Source organism: Sorex fumeus, unplaced genomic scaffold, assembly GCF_029834395.1.
Source record: "Sorex fumeus unplaced genomic scaffold, SorFum_2.1 ptg000015l, whole genome shotgun sequence".
Taxonomy (NCBI): domain Eukaryota; kingdom Metazoa; phylum Chordata; class Mammalia; order Eulipotyphla; family Soricidae; genus Sorex; species Sorex fumeus.
This window is the reverse complement of record NW_026606072.1, coordinates 791,576-807,047: the sequence shown is the minus strand read 5'-3', so window position 1 is coordinate 807,047 and position 15,472 is coordinate 791,576. Positions and strand designations below refer to the sequence as shown.

The 15,472-nt window shown below is 48.0% G+C and overlaps 1 protein-coding gene across 1 annotated transcript; it reads right to left on the bottom strand.

Annotated features, from left to right (window-relative positions):
* Positions 1 to 2,699: 2,699 nt before the first annotated feature.
* Positions 2,700 to 14,608, bottom strand: SUB1 (SUB1 regulator of transcription). Its single transcript, XM_056112087.1, has 5 exons — positions 14,525 to 14,608; positions 12,203 to 12,275; positions 9,897 to 10,016; positions 5,276 to 5,384; positions 2,700 to 3,025 (listed from the first exon to the last, which is right to left on the bottom strand). Exons 2-5 carry the CDS (start codon positions 12,272 to 12,274, stop codon positions 2,946 to 2,948), a joined length of 381 nt encoding a protein of 126 aa, XP_055968062.1. The 5' UTR covers position 12,275; positions 14,525 to 14,608; the 3' UTR covers positions 2,700 to 2,945.
* Positions 14,609 to 15,472: the final 864 nt, after the last annotated feature.

Below are 15,472 nucleotides of genomic sequence, written 5' to 3'. Positions count from 1 at the left end.
CAGGACACGTTTGCTTATTTTTATTTCAACATTAAAAACAGGATGGAGCTTTATCGTCATTGCCATCTCCTGGGAAGATGTACCGAACACAAAAACAGGTATTCCACAATTACAGAATTACATACTTGTGACTTGGTTATTTTTCCCTACAGTGATCTGAATAAACACCACTTCCAATTTAAGAAAAAAAAAAAACACTCCAGATTTTGCTGAATTTCCATAGTGAACTGCCAAGGATTTTTGGAAAGATTACCTCAAGGTTAGCACTCTTTAAAATTAACAGTCCTCATCAGAAACATTCAAACAATACTCGGTTCTCTCTTACCCTCAACAGTCAAGCCAGGATGTACGTATATTTTTTTCCCTTTCTAAACACATCAGATTATCACCTTGGGAGCACATGTGGACTGTTTGGTAGCTAATGAGGTAGTATTCTTCAAAAGATCTTCGGCATTATAGCACAAAGGAGAAAAAGTCCTTTTTCTTAGAAAATGATACTTTAAAAGACATAAAGGTAAATCACCCAAAATACCTGCCATAGTCCAATAAACTTCATTTTGGCATTAGAAGGTAAGAAATGGCTGCCTTGGAATGCAAACATTTACCTTTCTAGAATTTCTTTTATGGGGGGGGGGGGGGGACTCATATCTAATGGTGCTGGGGGAGGGGGGCACTCCTGGCATAGCTGGGGGCCATACATGTTGCCACAGAAGAAAATCTATGCTTCCTGTGTGCAAACCACGCAACTCTAGCCCAGAGTTCTCCCCAGCCCCTCCGAGAAATCTTACCAAGAGGATGAAATATAAGACACTGTCTCTTTAATGCGATGTCTGCCTTCCTTCTGGATTTGGGGGCCACACCTGATGGTGACGGGGATGACCCAGGCCTTCCACATGCGAAGCATGAGATCAACCAGTTAGACTGGGAATTTCTCCAACCCACTTTTTACTTGCATCTACTTCTCAACTCTTTCCTACACACAGACTGAATTCTACATATGGCATGACTCAGAAATGCGTGTAAGTGAATTTTGCTATTAGCTTACCAAATTCTGCCGGAGAAACACTCCCTATATGAAAGTTTTAACAACCTAATGGCATAGCTAGCAATGCCTTGCCATCAGATTTCAGCTTCATCCGTTAGCACATTGTTCCTAAGGCAAACCCCCTCCCGATAGTCACACACCGAAGAAATGTGCCCATTATCCACTCATCTACGACTCAAAGTTCTGTGCTCAGACTACCCTTGGTGAGGCACATAAGGAATGTTTTCCAAAGCTACCGAACAGGCCCCTTGTGCTCCCAAAGACAAGCTTTCTTTTTTTCAGGGGTGGGGGAGGGCTGAGCCATACCCAGTTGATGTTCATGAGTTACTCATGGCTCCGCTCTCAGGATTTATTCCTGACGGTGCTAGGGGGATCAAACCTGTATTATTTTCTTATGTAAAAAATACTTAAAACATATTTTTTTAAAAGCTAACTCTAGGTGGCCTGGAAGATAAGTTTTGAACTCAAGTCCTTGACAATTCTATAAAATGTTTTAGATGCAGCAATCAAACGATGTAATAGTGAACTCTGACTTGGCAATAAACATCTGAGACTAGCTACCAAAAACAACTGTCAAGAATATTCTGGTGTCCTCTGCTCCCTGGAACTTGACATCGTGAAATATTTTTAACTCTCCTACCTAAAACTGTGTCCTATGAGTATCAAAATAAACGCGTCATCATTTACTCTGAAGACAGTTCTTCCTCATCAATGTCACAATCTTCCATTTCAGCTCGAAGCCCCCCTCACATCTTTTCCGTAAGGCACACTACACTCTATTTATTGCTTCACAGTTCTTCAAATCTGTGCCTCGATCTGCGCCTGCTTCATCGTGTGGTTCAGTAAAAATCACTTCGGAATGCCTGCTAAAACTCAGTAACGTTCCGAGTCAGGCCCAGCAGGTTGAGTCGAAAGCAGCTGAGTCTACCAAGGCCAGAACACACACCTTCCCCTGGAGACCGACCACCTCACCTCCTGTGACCGGCAAGGACGGCGAATTTTCTGGCTGTATCCCCTCCTCAATGTTAGGAAGTAAAATGTTAAGACTACCAAGTTTTCACAATTTTTATTAAATCCTAATCTAGTTAACAGGATTTGATTTCATAGACATCATCTCATGGTGAACACGTTGAGTAAGAGCAAGCAAATCAGACAACCCGAGTTATTATTCCCCACACACTGAGCATTGACTACACAGAACACTAGGGGATGACAAGACTGGCTCAACTGCCATACAAGCCGGGCTGTTTCTCTGTGCCCTGACACTGACACAGCTGATCAGTGATTGTAGTCCTCATATAGTGTTTTAGTTACAAGTACCTAGGATAACATTTTGACAGTTATACAAAGACTTTTCAAATTAAGAAAACGCAAGAAAAACAGCAAAATGTGAACTGAAAACAAAACATCGGGGAAGTTACTATGGGAAAATGGCGTCAAGGGAAACAGGGGCAAGATAAAATAAGACACATGTAGACGTCTGGCTGGAAAAAAAACCTGATCAACTACGAATTTCACAAGTGTTTTTTAAATTCAATACAATGCAAATCCTTTGAAAACACCAAAGTTGAGTTGAAATGAAAAGATCTATACACTGTAACTTTGGGCCTTAAGTACCAACTTTTCTGATCAAAAAAGGCCACAGCAGTTAAGATTGTGTGACGTGATTTTATTTTACACTACATGGTGGACACAAAGCCATCCTCCTTAAAAAAGGTGACAGTGGGCTTCACTCAGAACATTTTAATAATGTACGTTAAAAAAAAAAGTCTTCATCTTACAAATTATTCTGCAATCCAAATATACAATCGCTTGGAAAACAACATTTAGAAAACAAAAGCCAATGTAGAAAGACAGATCAAAACAACTAGAACAGTACAGGCGCTGTATGGCTCTGGGGTTACAGTTTCCTTACTGCATCGTCAATGTCGGCAATCTGTTCCTTCAGCTGGCTCCACTGCTCAGGATTTAAAGAAATTCCTAGGGAAACAGTGAAAAATCCAAAGTTTAAAATCATGCTTATTCTTTGGTGTTGGTTGTGGTACAGAAACATTGTACCCCCAAACAGACACAGATTCGTGTAAAAAAAAAAAAAAGAAAAAAAATCACTGCTACTTTTTATTAAAACCCCGCAATATGGATTTTCCAGGTGGGTTGTAACATAACACAAAAACCTTATTTCCTTATTTGATACTTACCTGATACTTCAAACATACTAGAAGCAATCTTGTTATTTTCTAAATTACTTCCTATAGACACTCAGTACAAACATAACCAAACTGAAGTCTCACTGGACACATCACACATGGCAAAGAGAAAGTTGTAGTTAACTACAGAATGGAAAGATTTCAGAAGAATTTCAGGAATATAATGGTAAGAAAAAGAAAAATGTGGCACAGCATGGGATGTGGCAGACAGTCTGAAAAATGCAAAAATAAATGTGTCTTCAAATAAAAAATCATGCTTAGTAACAGAGCTAAGAGGCCAGGCCAAAGACAGGAAGTTCTGTTTAATATTTGCTCAAAATTTCCACTGGAACTCTGGTGTATGACAGGCAATTTCTTCTAGAAGTATTCATTTTACTTTGAAAAAAATCCCCAAGACTTGGTCGATATTTAGCTATTTAGACTAAATACAGATGCTCTGGTTAAAAGTACATTCTGAAGTCAAGCTGTCAGAGTTTAAACTCCACCAGTTTCAGTATCACTAAATACCTCAGGAGGGAAAAGGCCCTTCCTCTAAATCGGTTAAAGGTACCTTAATTTCAAAGGGTCGTCAGTGATTAAATAAGCTATCCTGATTTTTAACACTTAGCAATCTCTAGGCACAGTATTTAAAACGTCAGCTGAAGATACAGCTTTTCTATGTAAGAGATGATAAGCTCGAAGAGGAGTATTCTGTAGGTAAAACTCTGAATGCTCTAACTCCAGAACCATATATGCAGCGAAATATGTACCAAAATTAGAAGCGTTTTCTCAGAAAACTGCTAGTAGGCCATGAAGCGGAAAGGAGAATGTAACAAGACAATACCGAGGAAAGGTCTTAAAGCTAATCAAATTAAGAGTTTGCAGGAATTGAAAATCTGGCACTGGAACAACCTGAATGACCAACCTTGAACAAGAAAACATCCACGGCTTTGAGGAAACAGTTTAATAAATCCAAAGCTAGCCTGAAGGAGGCAAGCAGAGACTTTCCAAGGGACGTGCAGAGGGCAGAAGAAATGAAGGAGGCGCAGAGAGCAACCCAACAGGGGTGTACCTCTCGTACTGCTGGGCTTCCCTGTTGAGGTTGGGCTTTTTGTTGTAATTTTTTTTTTTAAGCAAATCGAAGATTTTCTAATTGGGGTTTTTTTTTTGGGGGGGGGTTTGGTTTTTGGTTTTGTTTTGGTTTTTTTTTGGGGGTCACACCCAGCAATGCTTAGGGGATACTCCTGGCTCTGCACTCAGGAATTACACCTGGTGGTGGTAGGGGATGCCAGGGATTGAACCTGGGTCGGCCTCATGCAAGGTAAACAACCCTCCCCGCTGTACTATCACTCCAGCCCCTAACTGGTGTTTTTAAGAAGTCCACTGAACCCTTATTTATGAGAGGATGTGCTCATGTCATGTCAGACAACAGGTTCGTGGTTTTTAGATATAACACTAGTGTCATTTAACAGACAATAGTATAGCAAAAATAGAGTATTATAATTGTTGTAATTATTTTATTGTAAGTATAAATAGCAGGCATGGTATAGTATAACTTTGATATGCTGAGAAATCAAAAAATGCATGATCCTCACTTTATTGCCAGACCAGCGTAGACAGAACAGCCTGAGCACTGCCATGAGTGAACCAACACCACCTCCTCCCTCCAAAAAGAAAAAAAAATTTCCTTGAGACAAACTCAAGTACAGATTAAAAACAAGATTTTCCAATTTCCCAGTCAGTGCTTATCACTTCAGAATCAATGAAGTCTGCTTTTTTAAAGGTACACTTAAGTGAATCAGCAGGTAATTGGAATGACATTAGGGGTATGGCTTTTAGCTGAGTTTGACCCCGACAGCTTTACACAGGGATCCGCCTGAAGGAACTGCGTATCCAGGAAGCATGCAGAGGGGGCCAAAAGAAGGAGGGGCCTCCGTGCCGATGTACTACACACAGCACTGCAACTTTATATAAGACAGGATACTCAGATCATTTTCCACTTATCCCAAAACTAGGGCCAAATGCATCAAAGCAAACAGCTCACCTTTCCGTCCAGGCTTCATTTCACCTTCTGTATCCATCCAATATTCTCTAATGTCAATGAGGACTTTGCCTTTGAAGTCCCGAACACTCACGTACCGCATTTTCCCAATCTGCAAAATAAACAGAAGGTGTCCGCTTCAACACTGACATGCAGGTGTGCGTCTCAAGTTCTGCATGCTCCTTACACGCTGCCAGGGAAAACTGTTCTCAATTACAAATAAGAAATGAAAGGGGAAGTGTCACTGTGAGAAAGAAGCCATCTTACAAGAACAATCAAAGTGCACATCATACCACCAATCATTTTCACGTTAAAATAATTTGTAAAATAGCTCAATCAGTAGGGAACAACATGCGGATCCTTTAAAATTATTTTAAAACAGGGGCTCAGTGCTCAAGACTTGCACATGTGAGGCCTGGTCCCACTCTGGAACCACTCAAACAGTATTATATGACCCGGCACCCCCACTTCTGGGAATATTATCGAAAGATAATCAAGTTGGGGGGCAGGGAGAGAGCTCAAGGTCTCAAGGTGCTGAAGAGTGTACCAAGCCCCAAGTTCCATCCCCAGCATGGATGCCCATCCCATCCCCAGGCACCACACGGGTATCCCCAATGACCCCCCAATACTGCTAGACCCGGTAGCCTGTGCATTACCTGCTGGGCACCGTGCAGGAGACCCTTGGGGAAAACAGGGAGCAGAGGCAAGGTCTTTACACATATCCAAGCAGCAGAGTGCTAACAGCAACCCCCATGTCCATCAGTAGACAGACACACAGAATCTAGTATATAAACGGTGGAATACTGGTTAGCTTTACAAAAGTATAGTTCCACCCTGACCTCCCGGTTGTGCCTTTCCAGTACTTTTTTTCTTCTTTCCTGGGGTCTCCCAAGCAATACTTAGGGATGCAGAGACTACTTGGGTCCGGCAAAGCTGAGCGAGCAGGGACTGGACGTAGTGTGCCGTGCATTCGGCTCTCTGCTTTTTGCTCTATGCCTCCAGCTCCAAAATTAAGTTTCTAAAATGAAAATCCCATCGCACTTGACAACCTAGCTGGAAGCTGTAAAAACTGTGCTGGGTGAAACCAGCCAACCACAGCAACACACGGACTCTATGATTCCACAGAAATGTGACCACCACACCACCATGCTGACGAGTGGTGGGAAAGATCAACCCTGTGCTCAGTGGTCTTTTCCCACTAGAAATTATTACAAAAGAAACCTAGCAGTATGAACTAATAGCAAGCGACTCCGTACACAGCGCACTGCACCGAGTCGGCAGTTCTACATAAATTTTTCTTCTTTTGAGTGATTCCGGCAAGGGAAGCAGGGCCTCATGAATGCAAAAGCTTTACCGCCGAGCCACATTCGTGGCCTCTGTTTTAAAATTTTTAAGAAACGACCATGTTGTTCCATGTTGGTTGAGCTACTGAAGCTACTGATTGCTTTGGGGTCATAACCTGAGATTCTCAGGGGTGACTCCTGGCTCTGCACGCAGAGTTACTCCTGGTGGTGTTCGGGGCACCATGTGGGATAACAGGGATAGAATCTGGGTTGGCCACGTGCAAGGCAAGCACTCTACCCACTGTACTATCTCTCCAGATGCTGGCTGAGCTATTTTACAAGTGTTTGTTTGGGGGGCACATCTGGCAATGCTCAGGGTTTACTTCTACCTCTGCTCTCAGGGATCACTCCTGGCAGACTCAGAGGACCATATGGGGTGTGCCAGGGATTGAATCCGAATTGGCTGCATGCAAGACAATCTGCTTTACTATCTCCCTGACCTGACAAACTCTGCTGATGTAAAAATGGAGACGTGAAGCCAGAGAGATAGTATAGCAGGTAAGGCATTTGCCTTGCACGCAGCTGATCCCAATTTGTTCCCTGGCATCCAGTATGACCACCCCCCACACACACACCACCACGAGCAAGCCAGGAGTTAATTCCTGAGTGCAAAGCCAGGAGTAACTACTTGGCATTATTGGGTGTGACCCCAAAACAACAAGAAGCGTCTCTCTCTCAAGAGCCTGTAACTCCTGCACAACTCCTAGTCCTGCACAATACACTCCTTCTTCTACATTTGGTCCCCTTACCCTGACCACAGCGGTAGGGCGTTTGCCTTGCACGCAGCCAACATGGCCTACCCGAGTTCGATTCCTCCGCCCCTCTCGGAGAGCCCCGCAAGCTACCGAGAGTATTCGATATGCCAGACACAGTAACAACAAAGTCTCCAATGGAGACGTTACTGGGCCCGCTCGAGCAAATCGATGATCAACGGGAGGACAGTGACAGTGACCCTGACCTCCTGTGTTTCTATATCACGGAACTTACCTATGTACCATCTTTTGCCTATAAATTCCATGAAACCACAAACCATGCCTACCTGACTCATCAATTCTTGTCTAGAATGTCTCAAGTCCTCCTGGAAATATAATACACGATCAATTTCCCATCCAAAGAGAGGACACTTTCCTCACACTTCCTTACATATGATTTATAGTTTCTACTGATCAATCCTCCTAGTTCTTAAATTACGAGTCAGAACTAAAATCCCAATGAAAGAATTTTTTCTGATCAGTCTTTTTTTCATGCATCTTTGATACATTTAGTGAAAGGTTACTCCAATCAAAAATTTCACTGTCACTGTCATCCTGTTGTTCATAGATTTCCTTCTCGAGCAGGCACCAGTAACGTCTCCTTCGTCCTAGCCCTGAGATTTTAGAAACTGCCATATCCGAGGCTCTTTCAGGGTCAGGAGAATGAGACCCATCATTGTTACTGGTTTTTGGCATATTGAAAACGCCACTGGGAGTTTGCCAGACTCTGATCAAAAAAAATTTTTGTCCTCACCGGGGCCCCTTGGAGGAGGGCCGGTTGAGTTTCCCTCAGGGGCTTCCCAGGGTCACCCGGCAGAGGTTTCTTCTTTCAGTCTTTCAATCAGGCCCCCAAAGCCAATCTGACCACATGTGCCATTAAAATTTTCCTCCCTTGAGGAACACCCAAGAAGAGCTGAGATAAGTACCGGGAGGTCTGTTGCACAGCTTGGAAGCCGGCAGCAGATGCTCGGGGAAAAGGCTGTTCAGATAGAGAAGGGAACACCAAGTAAAGGGTGTTTAGAGGACTCGCTTGAGATGTGAGATGCATGCTGAAAGTAGGCTACAGACCGAACAGGATGGCCACTCAATACCTCCATTGCAAACCACAGCACCCTGAAGAAAAGAGAGAGCAAAAGGGAACGCCCTGCCACAGAGGTGGGATGGGGGGGTGGGAGGGCTACTAGGTTCATTGGCGGTGGAGACTGGGCACTGGTGAAGGAACGGGTACTCAATCATTGTATAACTGAAACCCACGCATGAAAGTTTGTTAAGTCTACGCCTCATGGTGTTTCACTAATAAAAAAAAAATTCTCTCTCATCGTCACTAACCTTTATTCCTTCAGCCTGGCATTTAAAACTGGTCTTCATTCCCCCGGTCCAGCACTCTTCAAATCACTGGGCCACCGAGCAGGGGGCAGTGTGTAGGGAAGGTTGGAAAGCACCAGTCTCCCCCTTCATCGTAAGTGCTAGTCCGTGGCACGGCACACAGAAAGGTGCTGCTCCACAGCGGGGAAGAAGGTTGAGGAGTGCGGGTACAGGCCGGTCTACCTCACCGTTAGTCACCGGCATCATGTCTCCTTTGGGAGAACGGCCCTCATCACCTACCTCACACACAGACTTAGGTCCGCCACCCGACGAACTACAACTGCACTAGCCTGCTCCACAACCCGCCAACACACCTCCCTGCAGCAGGAAACCCGAGATGGGCAATACCAGCCCGGAGTGTTTGCATGGAGTCCCACTAACGAACTCCCCCCTTTCGCTCGCTCTTTACCCCCCACTGCCTGCTCACGCACAGTAAGTCCACTCCAGGAACCGGCACCCCCTTCCTGGTCATCCGCTGCATCCTCCGCAGGACCAGCCGAATCGTCCCAACTGCTTTTTGACAACTTTTTTTTTTTTTGCGGGGGGGTGGGGTGGGGGGTTGGCGGGTGTTTGAGCCATAGGCAGCAGTGCTCAGGACTTACTCCTGGCTCTGAACGGAGGGATCACGATGGGTAGTGGTCAGAGATGGCACACTGGAGAGCGAACCTGGGTCAGCCGTGCGCAAGGCAAGTGCCCTACCTACCCAGTGCAGAATCGCTCCGGCCCCTTAACATGTTTGTAAAAATACTATTTCTATCTTTTAAATTAATATTGCTTTATTTTTTAGTTTGGGGGAAACTCTGAGAAACAGTGCTTAGGGACTCTTCCTGCCTCCCTGCAAAAAGGAGATCCAGTGCCAACTGATACCAGGTATCAAGTGGTACCATATCAATCAAACCCATTCTCACCACATGCAAGTAGGCACTTCAGCCATGGGGCCGATAAACCTGGCGATAAATTCTCACTGTTCGAATCTCATAGATTTCTTCGACTTCAACAATAGCATATAAACTAATTTCCGTTTTTCTACTGTGCTCTTACATTTCATGAGTGTCCTTAAGAGGATTACACCATATGTAAAAGATCATTAAACATTACCGGATGGTGGAACCTGGACCGTCTCAGACTCCAATTGGACTAGCTCTCTAGACAGAGGACACCCACCTGGAACATGTTGTCATCTCTGCTACTGCTCTGCTTGGACGAGGCCAGGGCACGGGAAGTTTCCCCAGTCTTTTGCTTTTTCACGGGTTTTTCTGGAGTAACTTGCTTTTTCCTCTTCAACTTGAAAGAGAAACAAATGGCTGTAATTCCCACACACACCTCAGGTAAAGAATCGGCCACTTTGTATGATTACAGATCTAAACACTACACAGAACATAAATATTTCATAGTTTCACTTGTCAAAGAACAATAAAACCAATCTAGCACTAAGAAAGGGTTTCCAAACTGTGTTCTCAAGGAACCCAAAAGATACTTCAGTGATTTTATTCTAAGAAAATGATCATACAGACCAGGACCCCACCTAAGATTTCTCTGGGAGAAAAAAAAAATGGTAGGACTACCTTTGAATTAACTTTCAGAAACCACAGGTCTGCTAACGCTAATCAGTTATTTTTACAAACGGGACACAGTAATTAAGAACAATACCAACTTTCCACTTCTAGGATATGATTAGCTCACAATTGGCCTATAAAGTTTATGAGTAAGCTAAGCAAGCTGTTTTATACTTAGTACTGGGTACTAGGTCAACTACTCAAGAACTCTCATTAAAAACTATTACTGGATATAGACAGCAATGTGTTGGACTAGCACTCAAAATCAAAACCCCTTTAAGCACCCTTCATTATGGGGCCTGGGAGACTGCTCAAAGGGCTTCAGGACATGCTTTGCATGCAGAAGGCCCAGGTTTGGCAACCCCTCACTCCCACCCCACACTGTCCTGTATGGTCCCAAATCCCAAAACAAATAAAAGCAAATTATAAATGGTTTCCATATGACCTCATTCTTAGAGCCAAGTCTATGAAAACCCGTAGTCTCTGACCCTAACAGTAGAGGGCAGTCATACGCCTTAAAACCCATTTAGATTTTTAATGATACTAGACTACATTAGATGAAGTTTGGGAAAAATATAACGTGGATGTGTATAGACACTGGGTAAGTAGGCTATTTTAAGTGCTTACGAGACTAATAGTACTATCTGAGACAAATAGCAAAAACTAACTCAGATCAATAAAAGCAGGGACCGAGGTGATAGTACAGCAGGCAGGGTATTTGCTTTGCAAGAGGCCGACCAGGGTTCGATTCCCAGCATCCCAGATGGCATATGGCCCCCTGAGCACCACCAGGAGTAATTCCTGAGTGCAGAGCCAGGAGAAACACCTGAACATCACCGGCTATGACTCAAAAGGGGCAAAAAATGAACAAAAGCAAGTCCTTACATCAGTGTCCAGCTCAATAAAAACGTATTAAATAAAATTATTCAAATGTTATACCACAGGCAAATTAAAAATTCGAAGAGGGCAGGAAGACAGCTCTGATGGCTGGATATCACATCCCCACAGAACCACTAGACATGGTCAAAAACAAACAAGTGGGCGGGGGGTGGAAGGGAGAATTGCTTCTCAAGTATTGCTCGGTAGGCTCTGTGAAGCCTCATTTCAAATGTGCAGGTGGTTATATAGTCTGTATTCCCCTCCAGAGTTCTCCCAAAGACACAATCAAATCAGCCAAGGTGAGATGTACCGCTCACTTGGAGAGGGTCAAGCAAAGACCTTCCTGGAAGGAACAGCGCTCATCGAGGTGCCTGGTTAAGCAGAATGCACTGCTTACAGCAGAGCTACCATTTCACACAGGGGGGAAAAAAGGGGGACTATTTATCACAGACTTGGCAATTCCAAAATGCCTATAATATACCGGGAATCAATCTATGGGGAGGTGACCAGAGTTAATAATCTAACTTAAAAGGTAATAAGCCTACATTTTAGACATATCTTGGCAGGCTGGATAAATACAGTGATATCAAAATCGAATTCCGCATTCAAGGAGTTGAAGGTAATTCAACCAAACTACAACACATTAGGGATATTGGTTGGGGGCAGGTGGTGCCACCCCCCCCCCACATTGCTTATAGCTCGTTCCTGATTGTTCTATGCTGGGGGTCACTACTCAAGGTGCTTGGGGACCATGTGTGTCAGATACCACCAGCAGGCACTGTCTCTGTGGGCAGGCAGATTTCTAAGCACAGGCAAACAGCTGCTCTGGCCTCATTCTAGGCTCTTATCCTGGGACCCTTTATGGCCTGAGCTCTGCGGCAAGCTTCGGGATTCCTAAAATCCCTCTGCCGAAGACTGGTGGGACGGGTACAGGGGCCATCGCAGGCCCTCCCAGGGAGGTTCTCCTCTGCTTGTCTGCCCTTCAGAGATGCCAGTAAGGGGAATCACTGCAATGGCTCGGGGCAGCTCAGTCACCTTTTTGTCTACTTCACTGTCAGAGTCACTGCCAGAAGAGCTTGAAGAAACAAGTTCCTTTGACTTAGGCATTCTGAAAGGGGAAGAAAAAAAAAAAAAGCACTGTAAATAATTACAAAGTGTTCCAGCTGCACCGCCCCCCCAATCCAAACCCAGTTCCACGCAGTGTTGACCCTGAAGAAGAGTCACAGAAGGTCTGAGGTCTCCGCTCTACCCAAATGACAAGTGCCCAGCAAGAATGAAAGTGCTGGGCATCTCTTATCTTTCTCAGACCAGTGGGGCTTTTCCTGCCACCGGGGACCAAGACGGAAGCTTATGGGCAGGGGAGCGGGCAACAAGGCTGCCAGCTGTGGGTCACCACTGCCTTCTGCGCCTCAGGGCACCTCCGTCTTCCACCTCACCCACCGAGCCCGGCTCCACCTAACGCTGCCACAATCATCCCCGAGTCCCGGCTTCTGCCTGTGCTTCCCAACCTGCCTCGGCTCTGCGGCCACTCTAGCCACATACCAAGGGCGGATTCAGCGTCACCACGTGAGGCACAGTTCAGTGCTCACAAGAGGGCTACTAAACCCCCGCTTCCCCGCCCAGCCTATTTCCCCGAAGCCCCTCCCACACGGAGGCCCAAAGCTCCTGCAGATGCTGAGAGGAGCGTCCTGGGTACTCAGGACCAGGCCTCTGCATTTGAGAGAGGCACGGGTCTGCTTAGAAGCCAACCCCCACATTTCCAGGCATGCTTAGTACCTCTATCCCAGGCACGCCTGGAACTGGGGAGGATGGAAAACCCCGCAAGTCTCTGGGGCATCTCCAGGTCCAGCTGGGTCTTATTCCGCCTCTGGATGCCCCCATGCCCATACACAACAGGGAACGTCAGCTGAGCCAAAGGCTTCATTTTTTTTTTTCCCTCTCCAAACTGCGCTCCAGCACCAGCATGCCCAAGGGGTCCCAATGAGCCCCCACCCGCACAGGAGGTCAAGGTCAAAGTGGACCACGCCCGGTCCCCCCCCCCCCCACCAACTTCAGAGAGGGACCTTAGGGCCGACCCCGTGGCGGACGGCCCCGTCCATCCCCACGTTTTGCGCCCGACCCCGGGGGCCGGCCTGCGCTCTGCACCACCTCCTCCTCCACCTCCTCCCCGGGATCCATTTGGTTGCCTTTTATGCTCGCTAATAACGCCAGGAAACGTTTTTTAAAGGCAATTAAAGCGCACGCAGAGCAATTTTCTCCCTGGAAAACCGCCGGGCCATCCAGGGGGGGTGTGGGGGGGAGAGGGACCATCTGTTCTTTTACAGGCGCTCGGGGCCTGCGGGGCCTCTGCGAGCAGCAGCGGCGCGGGGCGCACCGCCCCGGATCGGGTGGGATCGGGTGGGATCGGAACCCGCCCACGGTCACCCCAACCCTCCGCTGCAAGCGTGTGGGGGCGGGGCAAGGGAGAGGGGGAGTCCCCCCACCCAAATCCATTTAAAAAAAAAACAACTTTCATTTCGACAGGCCCAAACGAACGCGGCAGGGCTGGACCGTCGATCCTGCGAAGGGCCCCCCCATGCGCTCGGGGGGTGAGGGCAGACCCCTCCCCGCCCCGGGACAAGGGACCCTCCCTCGATGCCCGACGCGGCTGCCATGCAGGCCCCGGGTGGGGGGCTGGGGAAGGGAGGTGAACTAGCAAAGAGGCTAGAAAAACCTGGGCCGGGGCAAGGGCCCCCTCCCCATCGGCGGGGGGGGGGCGGCCCCGGGACGAGGCGGGGTGGGGGAGGCACGCGGCGGGCCGGGGTGGGCGCGGGAGGCGGCGTGGAGCCCGCGCGGGTGCGGGTGCGGGGGGGAGGGCGCAGCGCCCAGCGCCATTTTCTTCCCTCGAAGCGTCCCCTTCCCTCCCCCAACCCCAGTCTCAGACCCCCCACCGCACCCCTGGCCCGCCCTCCCCCTCCCCCAGCATCCCCCTTGACACCCAGCATAGCTGGGGAGCAGGAGCGGGGGAGCCCGGCGCCACCTCCGGCACGTCCAGATCCCCGCACGCGCCGCCTCCCCGGGCCCGGGTCGACCCACAGGGTCTCGGGGTGCCAGGGTGGGGGGGCGTCCCGGTGGCCCCCACGCCCAGCCCACCGCCCCCACCCCAGGCCGTTCTCGCCAACCGGCGGCTGGCGCGCAGGGGCCGGGGCACGCGTGGGGAGGCGGGCTGGGCCGGCCATCGGGGTCCGCGGGGAGGCTGGGGACGGGGAAGGGGGCTGGCGGCGCGGAAGGGTGCACGGCGGCCGGGGGCCTCGCGGCCAGCCCGGGGTGGGGGGGATGGGATGGGAGCGGGGTGGGGGCGGGGTTCCGCGCACTCACGCTCCGCGAAGGCAGCCGACCCGCTCGCAGCCTGCTCGCTCGCGAATGACAGAGAACCGGAAGTGACGGCGGCCAAGAGGCGCCGGCCGCCTCCCATTGGCGGTCCGGGCACGTGACGGGGCGGGGCCTGCCGGCGAAACCTACCAGGAGACCCTTTCCAGGTCCTTAAAGGGACCGCCCGACGTCCGGGACTTCTGTCTTTTGCCTCCTCCGGAATGAGGCTAAGAGTTGGAGCTTCCCCGTCGGTGGATGGAAGATCCGGTAAAACATGAATGACAAGCAGAGACCTCGGCCGTCCGTACATGTTTCTTCTATTACAGGAAACGGCTCACACTAAAAACAAAAAAATTATAACCCGTTTTCCGTCAATATCCCTTCCCGCTTTCCCCCCTCCCCCACCAGTATTCGGCAATGACAGAAAAAGAGAGAAAAGCAAAATCACAGCATTTGATTCTAGAAAATTCCAGGCATCTTCAAAAGTCTTTGACCAGACACACATCTTCATCCCTAAACCGAAGTCCTTGGAAGAGTAAGGAAGTTCACAGATGGCAGAGAAAACCAGTAATGCAAGAGAAATACATAGCTAATAGACCGACTAGTGAAGGAATCAAGTTCTATTTACCCAACACACACATCACAGCACCAACTGTGCGCTGGGCACTGCCCGTGGCACTTTCCATTTGTTACTCATCCTAACAAATGCTTTTCAACCTGTGAATAGTTTGTTCTCTCCATTTTATGGAGGAGGAAGCCAACGTTAACTGGCCTAAATGAGTTGCAGGAGGTGAAGGGATTCACTCCCATTTCAGCCCGCGCACCGCGCAATGCTGAGCTGGTTCACAGAGCTCTGCCCACTGCTACTTTATGCTGTCAGGCTAGAAGGCAACTCTTTGAAAACAGAGTATGGCTCTCCAAAAGAGAGGAGAAGTCGTCTAAAGGGACCAAAGT

Bases quoted from the DNA above. Each gene is read 5' to 3' on its own strand.
- SUB1 (XM_056112087.1), bottom strand. From the start codon at position 12,274: ATGCCTAAGTCAAAGGAACTTGTTTCTTCAAGCTCTTCTGGCAGTGAC. The intron at 10,017-12,202 runs GTGACTGAGCTG...TTCTCTTTCAAG, and splicing joins ACAGTGAAGTAGACAAAAAG to TTGAAGAGGAAAAAGCAAGT. The intron at 3,026-5,275 runs GTGAGCTGTTTG...CTGTTTCCCTAG, and splicing joins AATGAAGCCTGGACGGAAAG to GAATTTCTTTAAATCCTGAG.